The sequence below is a fragment of the Tympanuchus pallidicinctus genome, unplaced genomic scaffold, assembly GCF_026119805.1.
Source record: "Tympanuchus pallidicinctus isolate F22 unplaced genomic scaffold, pur_lepc_1.0 scaffold8, whole genome shotgun sequence".
In the NCBI taxonomy this organism is placed as follows: domain Eukaryota; kingdom Metazoa; phylum Chordata; class Aves; order Galliformes; family Phasianidae; genus Tympanuchus; species Tympanuchus pallidicinctus.
In genome coordinates this window covers 117,284-136,726 of record NW_026294802.1, presented here as the reverse complement: position 1 = coordinate 136,726, position 19,443 = coordinate 117,284, and the positions used below count along the sequence as shown (strand labels likewise).

The window sequence follows — 19,443 nt, the reverse complement described above, 5'->3', positions numbered from 1 at the left end:
CAGTCTCTGGGCTGAAGGCAGATGTTTACATGTAGCTTAGGCAAAAGTGGGGAAAATTTCTGCCTTCGTTGTAGGATGAATAGGTGAGGATAAGCTGTGGAAAGAATAGGAGAGCAGAGAGATGCTGAATGGAAAAAGAGTACCACTTGCAGAAATGAAGCCAGTTGCTATGAATCTGCTGAAGGCAACCATTTGCCCAAAGTAAATAGTTCTGTATTTTTTATGACAGAAAAATCTGAAAATTGGTGAATTTCAGGATTAGAGTGGGTAAAGCCATTGTTTTTTCAGGAATGATATAATGCTTAGAACTACACATTTTTAAGCGATGCTAAATTCAGGTTGTTTCAGCCTGAGCTTGCCATTAGGTGATCCCCAGCTGGGAATGGAATAAAAAGGCAGAAGTGAATATTAGATCAATTGGTATAAATGTCCTCAGTCGTTAAATTTCTCCTAAGTTTTCGTCTTAGGGGAGTCAGCTCTCTGGTAATATCTGGTAAATTATTTCAACTTCACACAAAAGGTCTGAAAAAGTTTGTACCCATTGTCTTGATGTTAAGCATTGATGATAACAATACCACTGTTTAAAAAAAAAACAATGTGTTTTTAATTTTGGTGTTTATTTGTTAATCTTGTGTTTTGTTTGTATACACGAGAGATCTTTTCTTGCCCACAATTCCTCTGCTTTTTAATAGCCGTTAGGTGATCTTTCTGATAAGCTAAATAGCTAAGAATCTTGCTGCTTTTAAAGAATGTGTATATTCTTCCTTTTAAGGAAAGACCAAGAAGTGCAGTGGAGCAGTTGTGTCTTGCAGAAAGCACACGGCCTCGAATGACTGTGGAGGAACAGATGGAAAGAATAAAAAGACACCAACAGGCTTGCCTGAGAGAGAAGAGGAAAGGACTAAATATTATTGGTGTTTCAGACCAGTCAACATCACAGAATCTATCTTTTGTCAGAGATAATCCATTCAAATCGGCACAGGTTGGTCCAAGTTCTTAAAAACAATTTAAAAAATAATAACAAAAGTAATAATCTTGAAAAGTCATGTGACAGTAAAGGTGTCTAATAACTGACATTGTTCATATAGAGAAGCTGTTGCAATTCTCTGCCAGACACAAGAGAAAGGGCAATGACAACCTTCATGTTTATACCTAATGACAGTAGAAGTCACTTATTTAGGGAAATAAGTAATTCAATTCTACATATGATCTTTGATTATCCACTGTGATGTTTGTTAACAGTTGATGCTTGTTGTCAGATGTAGTAAACAGCATGAATGCACACTTTGTGACTAAAAGCAGTATCGGGGAGAACCACGATTCATTTGATGTATAAATTATGAAGATTTTCTGTCATGCAACATATTCAAACATCTATAACATGAATTACAAAACATTTCTAGATAGGAATGTATATTTATGATGATTGTGTCAACTGGTGCTCTCTAGTGCTGAGTCCATAAATACAGAAAAATAAATCACTTTCATTGTCATGCATTCTTAAGCAATTAAGGCAAAGCAGAGTGTGTTTTGAACATGCAAGAGTGGGGAGAGAAGATGAGGATGTAATTGCTTGACGCTGACCAGGAAATATGTCTTAAATAAATAAATAAATTTTGAACTACAATAAACCTCTGAACAAACAAATTCCACGTAACAGTTGTAAGTCTACTTTTTTGACTGCTGAGTCAGGAAATTAGTTCTCTTTTTTCAATAGAAGTTGTGTTTTCCATCTTCTGCTATACTTTTTTTTTTTCTTCAGATCATGCTGACTTTTTTTTTACAGTAACATGCACATATCTCCTTTTCTGTTTTGTATCTGTTTATCCAAGACCAGATTAAATGCATCACACTGTTTAGAAGGTGCCTATATTCACATATATGTTAGCTTTTTTTTTTTTTCCTCTGAGCACACTAAATTGTCTTCAGAGCTATAGGGAAGTTCCTTCAACAGCACTGGATCGCCAGAAGGCACTGAATTCATATTTTCCTTTTGCATTAGATAATCTATTTGGGACCACATCATGAGTGATGTAGTTGAATGTAGTGGCTCCTCCAAACTTTTTTGTGATTAACTTGGCATTTCCCAAGAAGTTCAAAGCAAAGCTCTGCAGATGTTTCTTGTAGTAGAATTTACACATTTGAGCATCACGATTGTTTAGAAGGTGGGATAGTGAAAGAGTGATAGGACAAGGGGAAATGGTTTTAAACTGAGATGGGAGGCTTAGGTTAGATATTAGGAGGAAGTTTTTCACACAGGATGATGACGCAGTGGAACAGGTTGCCCAGGAGGCATTCAAGGTGAGGCTGGATGTGGCTCTGGGCAGCCTGGTCTGGTGGTTGGTGACCCTGCACATAGCAGGGGGTTGAAACTATAGATAATCATTGTGGCCCTTTTCAACCCAGGCCATCCTATGATTCTATGATTCTCATCAATTCCTTAAGTTAATTCATAACTCAGAGTGAGGAAACTGCAGTCGTGTGTGTCATACCTGGCTTGCCAGCACGTAGGGAAACAGGATGGGGAAGCGGTCAGACCCTCAGCAGCAGCAGTAACTGCTGCTGCACAGAGTTCTGAAGGATGCTGGTCATGTCAGCATGTTCTCCAGTCCTCTGAGCTACATGGGTGAGAAAAGAAATTTTTCCATGCCTGTTGATTTCATACAGAAAAGTGACGCAGTGACATTTAACTGCTGGAAATCTGTTCAGTTGTTTTATTTTTTCTTTTTTTTTTTTTTTTTTGCGTGTGAAGAAAGGAAAGATAAAAGGATTTTATGAACAGCCCACTATGTAATTTTTAAGTGATTACCAAAATAGTAAAGGAAGTTGTCTAACAAGTGTTATTGTTTGGGGCAAGTGTAAGATATGGGTGCATATTTTGTTTAAGAAAGCAGAGAGATTGATTTGTAGACTGACTTTAATAGAATTTCCCCTTTTCAACATGCATGTGCTAAATCAGACAGGAATTCAGCCAGAAGATTTACTACTTTCCTGGATCCTATTTTTCTCCACCCTAGTACTTAGTGTGTTGCAACACATAGGAACTTCAGTTCTGTTGGATTCACTCTTTGCCAACATAATGTTCAGAGTTCAGAATCTTAAGTCAGTTCCACCACCCTTCCTCAAAATGTTTATATCAAACATATTCTATGTACAGTAGACATTTTAAGGAATAACTGATACGGAGTTCTTAGTGTCTTTTGCTTATACTCTGCCATTATCAGATATTATGTTGACCTCTGTTAAATCAGTTACCAGCAAAGGCTTGGAAGATACCTGAGATACTTGGCAGAGTGCACATAGGTGTGCAGCTGATTTTGCATTGGCAGCAGATTTTTATATGAATGGAATTTCAGAGGATAGAAATGCTAGAGATTTTTGCAGGTGGAAAAGGAGATTAATCTTGAAAAGTAAAAAAGCAGCTAGGTTCAACTGTTTTGAAAGGCATAATAATGAGAAAATTCCAAGTTTTTTCTTAAAAAGAAAAAGAAAAAAGCCAGCATTATCGTTATTGAACTGTGATGTTCAATGCTTCAATGCTTAGCAATGGAATGTCACGTAAAAAACTGTTTTGAGTTAAGATGCTTTAGTTTTTCAGACAGCCTTCTTAGCACAACACAAGACTTGGACCTGACGCTGTAATAACTGTTTTTAGAACAAATGTCTCTATATCCATTTTGTTCTGCAGAATCGCAAAAAGGATGAAAGTGTATCTAGTCACATAAAGGAATTAGAGAGCACCACTAAAGATAATAATTTGAAACAAAAAAATGAAAGTCCTGAAGAAGAAATAGTGCAAGTAAAACATGATGGAGAACAAGAACATAATTCAGGTTTTACAAAAGAGGTACTGAACTCTCCTTAACTGCATTGCTCATCACCCTATCTTGCAGTAGAAAAGTATTTTTAACCACAGACAGCAGGGTATGGGAAGCCAAGCAAAATTCCTTTTTCTTGGAAGATTAACATATATTTTTGTATTTTAAAAATGTAGTAGTGCAAAATGGTATCAGATCAGTCGGTTGCCTAGAGATTGAATTTGCTTATATGTATATACAGTCTTCTTAAATTTTGTTCTAATTTCCTCTTAACTTTACTTCATTTCACATTAATTTTCTTTTATTGTCTTGATTGACCAGAAAATTAAAAACATATCTGATCTTTATTTCTTTGGGTTTGGAAACAAACCCAGTGCTGATGCATCTTTAATAATCATTGATCTGTGTGGTTTTTGATGGTCATTTTATACACCTGACTTTTTTCCATGGTTGGCTTTAGTGCATCAAACACTGTGCAGGACAGAGCATAAGGCTGATGCAGCAACTCATACGTAGAAGTAGGCACAACTGTAGTCTGTGCTGTTTGGCCATCAGATTGATTTCTGTCTCGATATCATCTCAGGCTCCATTAGCAGTGAGTTACCTCTGTATTTCTGGTAGCAAAGTGCCCTAAGGACTCAGCAAAAGCAGACTGACTGTGGAGAACAGATTACTAGAATTGTTTCCACGTAATCATATCCTCCTTGGAGTGTCATATTTTTAAAATCTTGTGTGCACTTTTTTTTCTTTTTCACTATGTATTCTTTCATTAATCTCCTGTTGCTTTTATTTTCCCACTCCTTTTTCCTTTCTCTTTCCTATTTTATATTTGGTTTGTTTGCTTGTTTTTGTTTGTTTGTTTTTTAGAATGTTATAAAATCAAATAGCTAGCATTTGTTATTCTTCTAGAACACTTTCTGTTGAGAGTTGCTTTGTGTTAAGTATGCAAACCCCTTAAAGGAGTATTTCATAATATGCTAATATTGGTCCTAGCTAATCAAACCTTTAAGAGCAATATTCAAGCTCGTTGCTCAAATACTGCAGTTGCTGGAATCTTTGGCACTGTGCAGAGAGGGATAGCATACAAAACCTAGGCAGGCTGCAGTCCAAAGAGTTCTGGAAGTAATTAAGACGAGCCCTACCCATTGGCTCTGGTCTGAGTTTCAGGATAACTCTATTAACCTGAATGGCATTGATAAAAATTTCTTAAGTTATGTAATTCTAAGTTACTAAGTATACATGATGGCAAAATTTGTCTGTTAATAAAACTGTTTCCTGATACTTTATTTCTTATCTACCACTTAGTGGGTGTTACTGCTTTTTTGTTTCATGATTTCAATTTTTTTATAGCTGACAAAAACTGATGATTTTTTATCAGATACACATGTTGTATCTGACTCAAAAGAAGTGAATAATGAAGAGAAAGCAGAAAAGGAAAAGAATAATAAAGTGGAAGAAACACATGATGGTGATATAAGGTAAAAATAAAACAAGATGTTCAAAGACTATTTTAAACTTGCATGTTGTATTTATTAGTTGAACGTACCAAGCAACTAATGAAATACTGTCATAATACTTCTGAGGTATACTTGTATGTTTTGAAGTGGTTCACATACAGAGAAATCCAGTGAGAAACTTGCAGGAGTTCTGTAAGAGGTAATGAGTTGGTACGAGGGGTGATGTTGATTCCCAGGTACTGCCCAAGTTACAGATATGTTCATGATTCTGGCTCTGTGTTACAAAATGTGCTTAGTAGTGTCAGTCCAAGCTCTATCAGTTTAATATGAAACCTTCAGCCAGGGCTTCTATCGCAAGCTCTTTAACACTGGCGTTTATGAAAGCATTGCATTTGCAGACAGATTCAACAGTTTACTTTATACCTTTTGGCCTTTATTTGACAGTTTGGGAGTATTGCAGAATTAGACAAAGACTGTATATCAGATATTTCTCTTTAATGATTCCTAACTTTATTGTAAGCTGTGCAGATTCTACAGTTTCACAGTCGATCCTGAGTTCTTATATTAGACCATAACTTTCTCACAGCATACTTCATCAAAATAGGTATCACACAGCAGGAACCTGTATGAATATGCTAAGGAAAAGAACTCAGTTTCTAGCATATGTTTTTTTTTACGTCTAACTTTATGTGGTAGAAGGGTTTGAAAATACGTATTTAACTTCTATTACACAAACTCACCAGTTGCAACTTTGTCTATTAACAAAAGAAAATTAAATTGTGACTCCTATACTTAGTGGCTAGCACTTGAAATTAAGTTAGTGAGTTCTAAAAGCCGTGGTTTTTTTTCCGTCAGCTTGCAGAGTGTGACCACAGTTTCAAACCACAAACCCAAAACCGGTTCAGAAGAAAGTGAAGCAGCTAGTGTTCAAGAGCAAAAAGGAATTATTGCTTCATTTGAATTAGCAGCACAGTCTTCAAAAGGAAATCAGGCAACAGCAGGTATGGAAAAGAGTTTGACTAAAACAAAAGTTACACGGGACACATAAAAACTTCATTTCATTGTGATGATGTCTTTTGATGCTCAAAAACCCTTGTGATTTGAGAAGCGCTGAGCTGGTCTGAATATTAAGTATAGGTTTTTACAACATAGAGAAAAGTAGTTTCCTGCTGGGTAGCTACAGAAATTCCATTTTTCTGAGGATTCAATGTAGATATTGTGGTAGCATTTATTTCAGGGAATTATTTGACTTTAGCCAAAAATTAAGTCATCTTGTAGTTATTGGTTGGAGCAAATCCTTCCCTCTTTATCTTGTGGAACAGTATCTCAATCCCAGGTATGTATGAACTATTTGATCTCCTGGCTGATGGACAGCCTCGAGTTTTGAACTGTGAACCACAATTTGGTCGTGATTTCAGATGCAGGAACAGCTGAAGACATTAGCTGATTGGTACAAAGACCCGCGGTGTACTTTGCAAGAACAAAAAGGTGGAAAAAAGCAAAACTTTGTGCAAAGAGGAAAAGAAGAGGGGAGCAAATGGGCGAGGAGGAAGTTGATTATAGAATTTAAGATATAATTAGGATATTCAGTAATGGGAGTGGTTATGTAAGCCAGATACTTCGATCTATGGATGTAAAAGGTGACCTGAACCTTGCAAAGCAGTCAGCAGTTTTTTCCTGTGACTTGGTAATCAAAACTGGAACTTGTAAATGCGCTCTGTAGCACCAAGCAGAATAACAAATAGTTAACCTGAGCTGGGATATAAAGATGGTTCTGAAAGTATTCCAGCTAGTTAAATTGTACGTATTTTTTCCTCTGACATAACATGTTAGTATTCGTGTGTCTGTTCTTTGTTCCTGAGATGATCTACTAGTTGTGTATAGGCTTGAGTCTTTTCTGAGATGTTTTGTTTCTTGAAAGAAATGACCCTTGCTGACAACAGCTACGCTGTCCCCTGAAGTTGTGCTCACTGTGCTGATCAGATTTTAAGTCTTAACTTGTGTAACTTTCATTTGGTTCTGCTTATATTGATTGTGGCTTGAAATGGTGATTTTCAAGCTTATGTTTACTATGTAAGCCTTTGCCTTGTGTAACTTGTTTTCTTGTTTATCTTGCTGTATGACTCGCAGTGAAAAGTTTGCCTTCTTCACCAGAATCGTCATTGTCACCAGCTTCATCTACACAACCACAGCTCACAGAAGGATCACATTTCATGTGTGTATAGTTACAGAGAAGTACGTCTTTTTTCCCACCCCTCCTGTCATTTTTCTAATACCGTTCTGAGTGTATGTACTGCAGGTATCTTTGAGAAACATCTGTGGACAGTACTTGGCAAGACAAAGATATCTACTACGTTGAGTATAAACTAACTGGAAAACGAAACAAGTACCCATATTGACTTGTTTGCAAGTCATGTGTTCACTACTCAAATACAAAGGACTAATTGGCTTGTTTTGCCACAGGTGGCAGGATAACAGCCCTTTGAATTACATGCAAACCTAGGCTGTTAAAGAGCAGATAGGCATTTAAGCTACCTGCATTAGTGCTCAGGTGCAAATGAATCTTGCTGCTTCCATGTGGGCAGCTGAAGTGAGATTTCTTAGTGATGCACTGAAGGGAATGGTCTAATACTCCAAAGAGTTTATGGCTTAAGATATGGATGAGTGAGGCATGACAAACAGAAAAGAAAAAAAATGAGGGTGAATGAAATGTAACAGTTCTGTTGTGGGTTTTATTTCTATAGGGATAATCCTACTCAGTATTCTTCCCTGTCTTAGCTGATTTCAAGGAAGTTAGAAAGCATGAGTTTGGCTAGATTTACATGTTCTTACCTGCAGTGTTACTGACTCAATAAATGGAGTTGAACATACAAGAAAGCATAATTGTTTGTACAGGTGTTTAAGGAAACCAGTATGATACCTACCTGAGTGCTGCTGCACTTTGCCAGCATTTAAAATGATCAACATCTCTTTGTTGTCAGGAAGTATCTGTTTAAGTAGGCTTTCTGCTAAAGGAATGAGTTTGGCTTCAATGATCATCTCGAAAGCCATAGTTAATGCCATAAATTAAATGTAAGGAAATCTTATATTTGAGACTTTTCAGTCTTTCAGCATTGAGAGATCTGAAGATGCATTTTCTTATTTATTGCCCTGTATCACCAAGCTTTCATTTTAGTAAAATTAGACATCAATCAACATAAACACTTTATCCTGCATGAATTAAGAGCAGGAATCGGCATAAAAAGATTGTATTCAGTACCAACACCAGTGTTGCTCACTTTCTCCTGTATGCAGCCCATCGTTACGAAATTTAGTTTGGACTCTTGTACTTTCACTTAAAAGTGTTGTTATGAAATCATTTAAAAATAAGTGGCACTATTAATTTTTTTTTTTCTGGAAGCCTGTGTTAAAGATTTTAATTTCACTGTATACATGCTGATGCATTCATGATGTTTGAACATTTATGTGTTTTGAAATAGGGCAAACTTTCAGGGCAGTGATGTGATTGAAACCACACTGCTGAATTCCTTCTGTAGCCACACCACAGATGCCTTGACAGGGGAGGCAACCTGCAGTTTCACCAGAGTTTTTTTGTTTTGCTTTTTTTTTTTTTTTAATCAGTTGCATTAAGTTACTTTTACCCCTTGTCATCAGCCCCAGCGATCAGTTCAGCAAAGTCATTTTAATTATTAATGCTGAACACGAGAGTAGCCAAAGTGAAGTGCTCACATAGTGACCTGCTTTGTAATGGAACAACTAACCCCTGACACCCCACAGCGTGTTGTAACCTCGCAGGTAGTAAGTATGCAGCTACAACACTTCCATCTTAAGAATGATGCTGCAACACTTAGAATTGTATTGTTATGCTTATGGCAAAACAGCGCATCTGGGCTGCTGGTTGTAAAGCTATTGCTCTGCTCATATATGCACCACCATAACAAAGTAAAATAAATTATACCCTTTGGGGCTGTTTAATGTTTGAATTGAGTTGAAAAAACTATTCAACTGTGTGCATATATGCTCTGCCTTTCTTTGGTGCACTTGTTACCTCTGCTAGTCAAGTGTTCCAGAGCCAATTTGTGCCTTGAGCTGGGCCTTGTGTACATAGATGTAAGGAGAGTGCTCTGCCTGCCTGCAGTAGTTTCTGCCCCTTCCTCTCTGTGCTGCCACTCTGGTGTTTTGGAATGGTAAAAGATACATGCAGGAGCTGGGTGTCTCTCAAATGCAAGAAATCCTGGATACTAGAGGGCTGCAGCATCAGTCCTGTTCTTATGTGGCATCTGGAAAATGTATGGTAGATCTCAGAGTATCGTGAGGTAATACCTATATTTGGCTTGCTTGGTCAATTAGTAAAACGATACTCTGGGCACAGGGCCAGGAGAATTTGGCGTAGGAAATTGGTGGCATAGGATATTCTGGGACTAAGGAAAACCCATTAGCACTAAGCTACTTTCTTTGTTACAGCCCTATTTTGCAAAGGCACATTCTGGATACGTAGCTCTGACATTGTTACATTATAAGCATTGCATTCAAGCAGAGTAGTGGAGGGATAATGAAATTTTAGCAGCACCAGGATCTGAAGCTCCGAAACACTTTTACCAACGAACTGCTAACAGCTATTTATAGAAATCCTTTCAGCATTAACCAAGAGGCAGCAAGCTCGGGGCTGAGCACAGCAACTTCAGCACACTCATAGTGATGCTGCAGCACGGCCTCATGCAGGGACAGCGCTGTGTCCTGCTGCAAACAGCACCTGGCATTTGTCAAAGCAGGGAGGGCCTTTGCCACTGTCCCTGGTTCTACATAGAAAACATTTGGAGCTGGCCACGTCAACAAGATAAAAATCTCAGGACAAAGACATTTTCCTAGTTGTGTAAAGTTGAAAAAAGTTTACTTTTGCTTCTTGCTGACAGTGAACTTTCTGAAAAGCTGATTTTGGAAACCACTTATTTCTGAGATACTCTATTATGTTCTACATCAGTGATAACTGCTGCTAGGATGAGGTCAGACATTCCGTGCTGCATTTAGTCCCAGGAGTTGTGTTATACAATATTCTGTTGTTGCTAAAATACGGTAACCTAACCTGTGTCTGTCTTCCAGCTCTAATGGCTTCTGTTGAAACAATTCATGCCTGAGATGTATGGACCCGACCTACGGAAATGTGAGAAGATATTGTACAGTATATTTTAAATCTATGAAATTCATAGTTCTGATGCTTTTGGCCACAGAGCATCATTTTATCACTTCCTGGAAAATGTTTATTCCAAGAGAGCTTTAAATGGCCCATATGTACACTCAACAACCTTCAGATCGTTCTCCTGATACCAGCTTGCTGCTATGATTTCTGTGCACATAAAATAAAGGCTCTTCTCAGTGTGCAGTCTATAGTCAGGACTTTATTTTCCAGAATTTAATGTTCTTTTACGTATGGATCACATAAGTTTACTTTTTGGCTTCTTTTAGACGCATAACTCAGTTAATTTTACATATCACCACTAAAACCCTGTTTTACACTTTTTAAACACTACAATTTATTGTTTTGACATTTTATTTGTAAAAAATTTTATATATATATATACATATAGATATATTTAAAATGTGCCATTTTTATTATTGCTTAGTAAAAGATGTCCTGTTTCTGCTGTAATTATTTCTTGGTCAGGTTGCAATGTCAGCAGTTACTGCCACACTTCTGTCAACATATACTTTAATGTCAGTGCTTACTTTTACTTAAATAAAATGGAGTGTAGGTATTTTGAGGTACTGGGCTTTTCCTTTGTTGGGTTAGAGTGTGTACAGCAATAAGCAGGTTCTCAATCCAGTACTTAGTTTGTGTACAGATGTAATTATGTTCATTGTATATATATTATACAATGAGCACATGCGATGTAAGTAAAGAAGCCACTTATTGTTCAGATAAGAATGTTCATATCCCATTTCTTTTATATCATAATAAATAAATGTTGATGTTCTTAAGGACTGGTATGGTTAGTGTTTCTTCCAGCAAGCAGATGTCATACAGCATATTCCACCTTTTGATGTGGGGAGTGCAACAATCTTATCGCATTGGCGACACCACCTGTCAACCAGAGTAGCATGACAGACTCTTTAAGATTCCAGTCTTCCTCTCCAGGAAAGAATAAGGCTGCAACACACAACAAAAAGACAACGTGAGATCGAGATGCAAGAAATACAGGTTCAGCTCCTGACTCTCCGGGCTTGTATCGTGATGTTGGAATAATCACTTAGTCATTCTGTGTGCCTCCATTTCCTGCCTGTTTATTTGAGACGGAATGGCCTGCCATGCTGTGGTGTGGCAAGTAGTAACTCAATATTTGGAAACGTCGAATGCCACATTCAGTGGGGTTAAGGAGAGATGTATGATGATTCCTTGAGGCTTTGACATCTGCAAAGCATCTTCCAGAAACCGAAAGAAAACCCAAGGCCATTTGTCAAGTGTCATCATCCTGCAGATGTTGCTGGCTTCACTTCTCCTTCTTACGCAGCTGTCTGAATTTGCCTGAGACGAGAGGTTTAGAAAAGAATGATGAAAAATGAAATGATTTAAAGGGCAAGCTTTTGAATCTAAGATGTAAAGCTAAGAAACCTTTTAAAGATTCAGGCAACCACTGTGTGCTTTGGTGCATGTGCGTGCCATAAGTAGGAAGGAAAGTTTCTTAAGAAGGCGACTGCCAGCTCTCATTGTGCTCTTTTTATCACACAAATCATAGCCCATTCAAGTTAATCTTAAGGTACCAGAGAATATATAATTTGGTGTGCTTTTCCAAAGAGGAGTGCCTGAGATTGACACATGGTTTGAAATTAACTCCTTATCATTACCACCTTGAGAAGGAGATTGTGTTCACTGTACATTTCTGCCTCTCCCAGCTCTGCTCTCAGTTCTTTCTGTCACAGAGACACAGAGCACACTTTCTACCTATTGCCCTGCCTTTTTCTTTGAAAAGCAGAGAACTGGGAGGCAGAAATTAGCAGTGGAGCTTGGAGGGTCATAGCGAAAGAGGTGGCAGAGGGAAAAGAGATGAATCATGATGCAGGCAGACAGCACGCAGCTTAAAGTCTGACCAAGTAGCCCTTCCTCTTTTTTTGGAACGAGAGCCCCAGATTAGCACATCCTTCCATCCAAAATGCAGAGCAAACAGGAGGAATGTGATTTTTATAGCTCGGCCAGCTGAGATTTAAGTTCAGCGGCATCACTGGAACACCTGGGGCAAAACAAATACAACACACCCTGGTCCCTCCCTAACTCTTACACAGAGAGCTGTTCAGCTGTCAAGCTTTGCAATCTCTTTCTGTCCTTGCTGCCAAAAAAAAGATTTGCAACCAATAAAGGAAAGAATGACTAAGTGGTTTTTGGACATTTGTAGATCTTGTCTGTGTTTGAAGCAGCTGTCAGTTTGGTGTGTCTGCACAGTATGTGCAGTTTATGCTGAACTTGGGGGGGCATGGGAGAATTTGCAAGTTTTGCTGGTGTGACTGTTGACAAAGATGGCAAAATGTGAATGGTGCAGGAATGCAGTCATGCTCACAGACTGTAATTTCACCTCCTGTGGGCACTTGCAGCGAAGACTTGCTATTTCATTGGGTGCTCTATCTTTTTGTCTTATGGAAAAGAACTAATGGCTCTGTGTTCTCACAGAGCATTTACTGTCTTTTACCTCATCAGAATAACTCATCCCGGTGGTCATACTCTGAGATACAGAAATATCAGAATACTGGTACTGTCAGCTTTCAAGCGTCTATTTTAAGTTTGTATCTAGGATATTTTTATATTTCTGATCGATTGCTTTACTGGCTATTGCACTGACACTTGTATATACAGAACATGTACTTTTTTTCAAAAGCAAGAGTCCTTAGGAATAATGCAACACATTCTCTACAGATGTTCATGCTTTTCGGAACCAATTACATCTATTTTTGTCTTCTGTTCACCATTTGCACTGTTCCAAGACTACTAGAGAATGTGATTCTTTTCGCTCCCTCAATAAAGTGACATAACTCAAAAAAGTTATGGTTGGTGTCTTGGCAGTTTTTGTATGTCGTGGACTGTCTCACAGAACAAGGCTCCAGCAGGCAGTTGAAGCCCTAAGTTTGTATGTACTGTTACTGAGAGGGGAGAAGTCATCTTCAGTTCATAGTTCTGTCTGTCGTAAAACAAATACAATATCCAATTTTCATGAAATCAGGAAAAAAAAAAGAAAGAAAAGCAGTTTGTTTTTATCTAAATCACTTTAGTTGGGCAGTCTGGGAAGGAATCATTGCCAACCCTGTTGGATCCATGAGGTGTAGAAACCAGGAGTGTGCACACGAAGAATTTTTGTGCGTTACACTGCTAGCTATAGATGTATTGAATTCTCCAGTATTTGGACGGATGGGTCAGGTTATATGCTGGGAGAGCAGAGCAGCAGAGTGGAAGGTTTTTATTCATGGCGGCTTTGATAGCTTTGATATCGAACTTCACATTGTACTTTAAAAATAAGGTCAATTCTTTCCTAATAAAAGCATTAATAGTGCTCATTCAGATCTCAGAAATGGGCCACCATGTCTTTTCTGCACAATATATTTTTGTCTCTGTGATCCTGGATTCTGCTGTATTTATTTCCTGAAGTTATTCTAGGGTGTGAATTCTCAGTTAAAATGTTATTTTCCATCTTTTGGAAGTTGACTTTTAAACGACCTACGAGCAAATTGCCTGTACCTGGCATTAATTGTATATCTGAAACAACTTCATTTAACTTTTTTAAAGATGCATGTGAAGATGACAAAGCAACATCTGGCCTTCATTTCTACTAAAGAATGGCATACATATACTTGCAGTTGTAATCCTTGGAGCTGCTCAGCTTGTCCATATGGGAACGCTGAAGAAGCTGCTACAAAATAAAATAGAATATACTCTGGTGTTGGAAAGCAAATGTCTGGCCCAAAGCGAAGGCTAAAAGCAGCTGTTTTCTGAACTTGACATGCACAACTTTTTACCCAGCTGTTCCAGATGCGTCGATATTCAAATGTTACTTAGAGAATGAAGCTCTTGGTAGTTTTTGGAGATGTTTCTCCACTGCGTCCTATGCCAAAGAAAATGTTTTTAAAGTTTGCCTAAGTCCATCAGCTGGCTGTTGTTGTGAAACTGCAGGCAACTCGTAATTGTAGCTACGGGTAAATGACATCACCACAGCAGCTGGTGATCAATGGATTCATGTCGTGGTCTTGCTATGGATGTGTTAAAAGACACTGTTTAGTCTGGGTTGGTCTGTTTGGTATAAAAGAAAAAGCTATGGGCAAGTGGTGCCGTTTTCAGTGGACTGCTGTAGAGAACAACAGGACAAAAACAGATGTGATCTCATTAACTTCTTTATTGCTGAATCCAAACCTAAAATAAGGAATTGATTTTTTTGTCAAATTCTATCCAGATCCCCTATTCAATGGAACAGGAATACTTCAAAGAATTTCAGACTAAAAATGGAAACACTCTCTTCCTCTTTTGAAGGTGAAATCAGTGGGGTTTAAAAGAAAAAAAAGTATTAAAAAAAAATGCAGGCCCTGCAGATTCAACTTTATACATTGAAGAAGCAAAATTTACTCCTGACTTAGAGATTAGCTGGTGAAAACTTCCAAAAAATACCACCTTTCATCTATTGGTTTTCATGAATCAGTCAAGTGACTGCAGAACCCTGTTTGGCAGTTTTAGATGTACTCCTTCAGCCTAATGCGTAAAATGCTTTCTTGTATGGAAAAAAAATGCCTTGTCCATACAGCAGCTGTCCCTACAGAAGCACAGGGACAACTAAACTCAGGTCACCAGTTTCCTTTGTGAAATTGCCCAAAAGTTTCAGTGGTTTGTACACTGAAGGCTCAAAACGTATCGTGTGTGTCTCCTCACATTTCTAAGGAACTTGCATAAGAGTATCTCTTCTAGGAAATAGATTCTGCTTAGGAGAAAGAAAATACGTTTTTTAAAGTGCCAGTCACACTGCTAACAATCAAATAATGAGTAGGTGTGATTAGTAGGTACAAACAACTAGAAATTTCAGAAAACTCCCGTTGACTGACAAGAGAACATTTCAAAGTGATTGCAAAAGAAAAAGCTGCGAAATTCAGCAACGCTCAACGATGTTGCAATTAAATAGGAATTTCTGCTCAGGCTTTACACCGACTGCACACGCAGCGGACCACTCTGTGTTGTGCAGCTTTCTTCTTGGTAAAATCCCAAGAACGAGCGAGGAAGCTGTTTCAGATGTTTTAGCTCTTAAGATAAATTATTTTTTTAATATTTTCATGCTTACCCAGCAGTTCTGGAAAGAGTCATTAGTGGCTATTTCTCTTTTTAAGCACTGTAAAGATCTTATCTAGACAGGGGGAAAAAAGGAAAAACAGCTGAACTTTCTGATGAATGTCCTCTAATGTTTCTGACTGATGATTTTTGTGTTTCATTTCTTGCCTGAGGGCTGTCTCAGAGACTTTGCTCATGCAGGGGCTGGTGCAGCACTAAACGCAAACTTGTGTGTGAGTGAGAACTGCCTGAATGGTCTTTCTTGAGCTAGGAGATGGCTTGGAAAGCTGCAAGTGTTTGATCTGAAGCTCCTTTAAAAAAATATTTGGCTGGTTTTTTTTTATCAGTACAGTTTTGAAACTCCTGGTGCTATCATGCCTACAAAAAATAAGTACTGTAATAAATGGAAAATGCCAGGATAGCAAATGGGATTCTGACTGGTGTTTGCAAGGGGGCAGTTACTGAAGAATTGGCCTCAACTGTTGAGCAAATTGTGTCAGTGAAAGAACTCCAATTGCTTAGATACTCCTTGCTTATATAATCTGATTCTTTTGGTGTACAGGGGGAAAATTACTCTGAGCTCACAGAATTTTATTTAAACCTTTTCTTTCATGATCTTAAAGCTGTTCCACTCTGTGTAATCAGCAAAACACAACGTAGCTGAGCTTCATTTCATTAACTATCGAGAATTTAGGACAAGGAAGACCAGAGGTCGTGACATTTTGGTCATTTTTACCTCATTAAAATCTTACGGCCCCTGAGAAATGCAGTAAGGTCATGTTTGTAAAAGGTGGGAGTCCAAAGCCTCGCTTTGAGCCATGCCTGTTTCAGAGGAGTGCTCTGCATGAATTATCATACATCTTTCCCAGTTGAGTCTGGTTCCAGGCTAAAGCACTTCAGTTATTTCACGTTCGAGCAGAACCCTCCACCTTCTTCATTTTCAGGCAACTAATTACAGGCAGTCAGAGAAGTCTGAGATCTCTGTACAGCTGATAACAACAAACTATTGGGAGGGTGACTATATACACGTGCAAATCCGAGATAAATCCTGAGCGCTCCGCACTTGACAGACGGTTCCCAAACCCTCCAGTGCTGTAACTGCATCTTTGTCTGAACGCAGCTATCAGGCTTCCAGACTCCCTCCTTCAACAGCAGTAGGGGTGCATCCTGCTGGTTTTAAAAGTGCCCAGCTAGCTGGGTTCTTGTTTTGAAGAATGCTGCAAGCAATCAATATTACTGCAGCACAAGGCTGTCCCTCACACAGCCCTCCCTTTTTCCTGCAGCTTTCAGTAGGCACAGACTTGTGGCACAAAAGCAGCGCTGCTACCTGTTGGCTTTCACACAGAAGCAGTCCGTGCTTATTTCCATCACCAGAGCTACGTTGTGCTAATGAGGGAAACAGAAGACGAAAGGCACATCCACTGCAGTCCAAGTTCAAGTACACGCTGAAGGACCCCAAAGAACAGAGCAGCTGCTGCTGCAGCCTTCCCGCTCTGGCTTTCCTCCTTTTTTTTCCTCCTTTTTCCTCACTGCCTCCGCTTTTGTCCCAGTGGCGTGGCTGCCATTGTGTACGAGTTTTAGGGGATGAAAGCGAATGATTGCTGATGGGTGACATGATAGTGTTAAAATGCAAAAGCAGATTGGTTCTAATAGTGAGTGACATAGTAGCCCTGAAAAAGCAAGCGGAGGTGGCACAATAGGCTTAGAGCCACCGCCACAAGCAGAAGTGACTGACAAATGAAACTGCAACACACAAATACCAATATGTGTCTAAAGAGCCCGGCGTGCTAAAAAATGCCCAGAACTGTCCGATGTCTCACGCCCTGGGAAAGTGTGCAGCTCGCAGGCCCAGATGCAGCCCAGGCCACTGGGCTGCCATCTCAGCAACACGGGGTGTCCCGCGCCTCGGCCTCTCTGGGAATCTGGGTGCTGAGCACGCGCAGGAAATCTGGGATTACAAACTTGTCTGAACTTTTCACAGCCAGGCATTAACATGCGTGTGCAGCAGCCTATATGTAAATGATGTTATCTGAGCTGTTTTATGCATGCGTTTCCAGGATAAGAAAGGAGATTCCTTTGTGTGAACTAATTACCTGCTAAGAAAAAAATTAGAGCCTTTTTAATGTTAATGCCAGGCTGTATTTTTATTAACCTCTATACTCAATGATCCCTGTTGTATGTTTATTGTGTATTTTCAAATATTAAAGGCTTGATACTTGAAACTACATGAAAGAGGTTCCCAGTGTGACTTTGCATAAGCAGGTTTCTTTGTGGGGTTGTAGCCACATCTCAGAGCTTTTTTTTTTTTTGCCCATAAAACAGGGTCGCTTTACCAATCATAGAGACAAAGTGACTTTTAAATGTTTATTGCTGTTAAATCTTGCACTGCAGCAGTTAAAGGCAAGTGGGCAGTCATATTAAACTGGAACTACAGAGATACTGCAAAACAGAATCATAGGATCATAGAATTATTTGAGTTGGAAGGGACCCTTAAAGGTCATCTAGTCCAACTCCCCTGCAGTGAACAGGGACAGCCACAGCTCCATCAGAGCCCTGTCCACCCTGACCTTGAGTGTCGCCAGAGCTGGGGCATCCACTGCATCTCTGGGCTACCTGTGCCAGTGCCTCACCACCCTTACTGTAAAAATACATTCCTTGCCTGATCTGGAGTCTCTCACAATCAAAGAAAGAGAATTTATATTCACATAGCAGAGCTGAGCCCAAAGGAGATCAGTCCTTTAGGCTTCAGGTGGACAGCTTGTATGATTAAAAGTGAAACATACTCGTGCTGCAAGAGTTATGTCGGGAGATCATCTGTGCAAGAGTCCAATCTCTTGTGGCCACCACATCTCAGCCAAAATTCAGCATGTTACTCATTAATACTATAATTAGATAAGGGATGAGGGGAGTAGCTCTCAAATATTTCATATTTTGATACACATACAACTTTTAAACCAGTATTTATTTTAGCATACTTTTTTAAGCACAGTAGAAAACTGGGTTAAGTTTATTCATATTTTGTTTTTACCATATAGCATAAGTTGTTAATAATAGAATCATAGAGTCATAGAATCATAGAACGGCCTGGGTTGAAATGATCATCTTGTTTCAACCCTCTGTTGTGGGCCGGGTTGCCAACAAAAGCATGTTACAGCAGTCCAGCACAGGTGGTGGACTGAGGTCACCCTGAGCAATCGCAGAAAGTCCCAAGATCTCACGGTATCAGCATGGAAAAGATCTCCAAGACACGTGCTAATGCAAGGAAACTGAAAGACAAGTGGTTCGTGTTTGCTGATCCAGTGCTCATGCCGTGTCAAAATAAATCAGTGGGGTGAGAGGGAGAACAGGTTTTCGTTGGTTGGTTGGTTGTTTTTTTCTATCAAGTTCCACTTTAAGCTGGCTTCTTTGCTGCCTCTTTACTTGGAACTCATGTTGGTGACACTAGAAAGGGATCCCCCCCGAGAAATGTTTCTGTAAGATCAGGAAGTGGGGCTCAAAGTAGCAGGGAGATGAGAAACTGTGACCTCAAGTGGGGCCAAACAGATTTTCCTTGGAAGAAATGAGACTAAGGAGGTCATTGCTCTGCAAAGCTGATACCTTGACACCTCTCAGTGCCTGAATTACATTTGTTTTGGAATGTGTGCCTCTTCATTGTGCCTCTCACACTAGCACAACCTAAATCAAATAGCTTTCTCACCTTGTCATCCACAGTTTGATCTGAAAGACTTGTCTGTGCACTTGAATTGTTGTAAGACGTGCCACCTTGAAAATCACACCTTTTTCACCTTGTTCCAAACTGTGTCATAATAAAAATGTTTCATATATTTTCCAGGCTTTAAATAACTGAATTCACTTTTCACCAAGACGAAACAAACACTTGGCC

General features: G+C 39.1%; 1 protein-coding gene across 25 annotated transcripts in view; it reads left to right on the top strand.

Moving 5' to 3' along the window:
* PLEKHA5 (pleckstrin homology domain containing A5) overlaps nt 1–13,304 on the top strand; it is a 168,130-nt gene extending 154,826 nt beyond the window's left edge. For 15 of the 25 annotated variants that reach the window (XM_052669663.1, XM_052669659.1, XM_052669656.1 and 12 more), the window contains 6 exons: nt 773–982; nt 3,689–3,847; nt 5,169–5,296; nt 6,131–6,276; nt 7,406–7,490; nt 10,376–13,304. In XM_052669663.1, coding sequence (XP_052525623.1) covers nt 773–982; nt 3,689–3,847; nt 5,169–5,296; nt 6,131–6,276; nt 7,406–7,490; nt 10,376–10,394 — 747 coding nt within the window. In that variant the 3' untranslated portion in view covers nt 10,395–13,304. Of the gene's footprint in view, nt 1–772; nt 983–3,688; nt 3,848–5,168; nt 5,297–6,130; nt 6,277–7,405; nt 7,511–10,375 lie in introns of all 25 variants that reach the window. The other 10 variants (XM_052669677.1, XM_052669655.1, XM_052669682.1 and 7 more) reach the window with 3 other exon arrangements.
* Nucleotides 13,305–19,443: the final 6,139 nt, after the last annotated feature.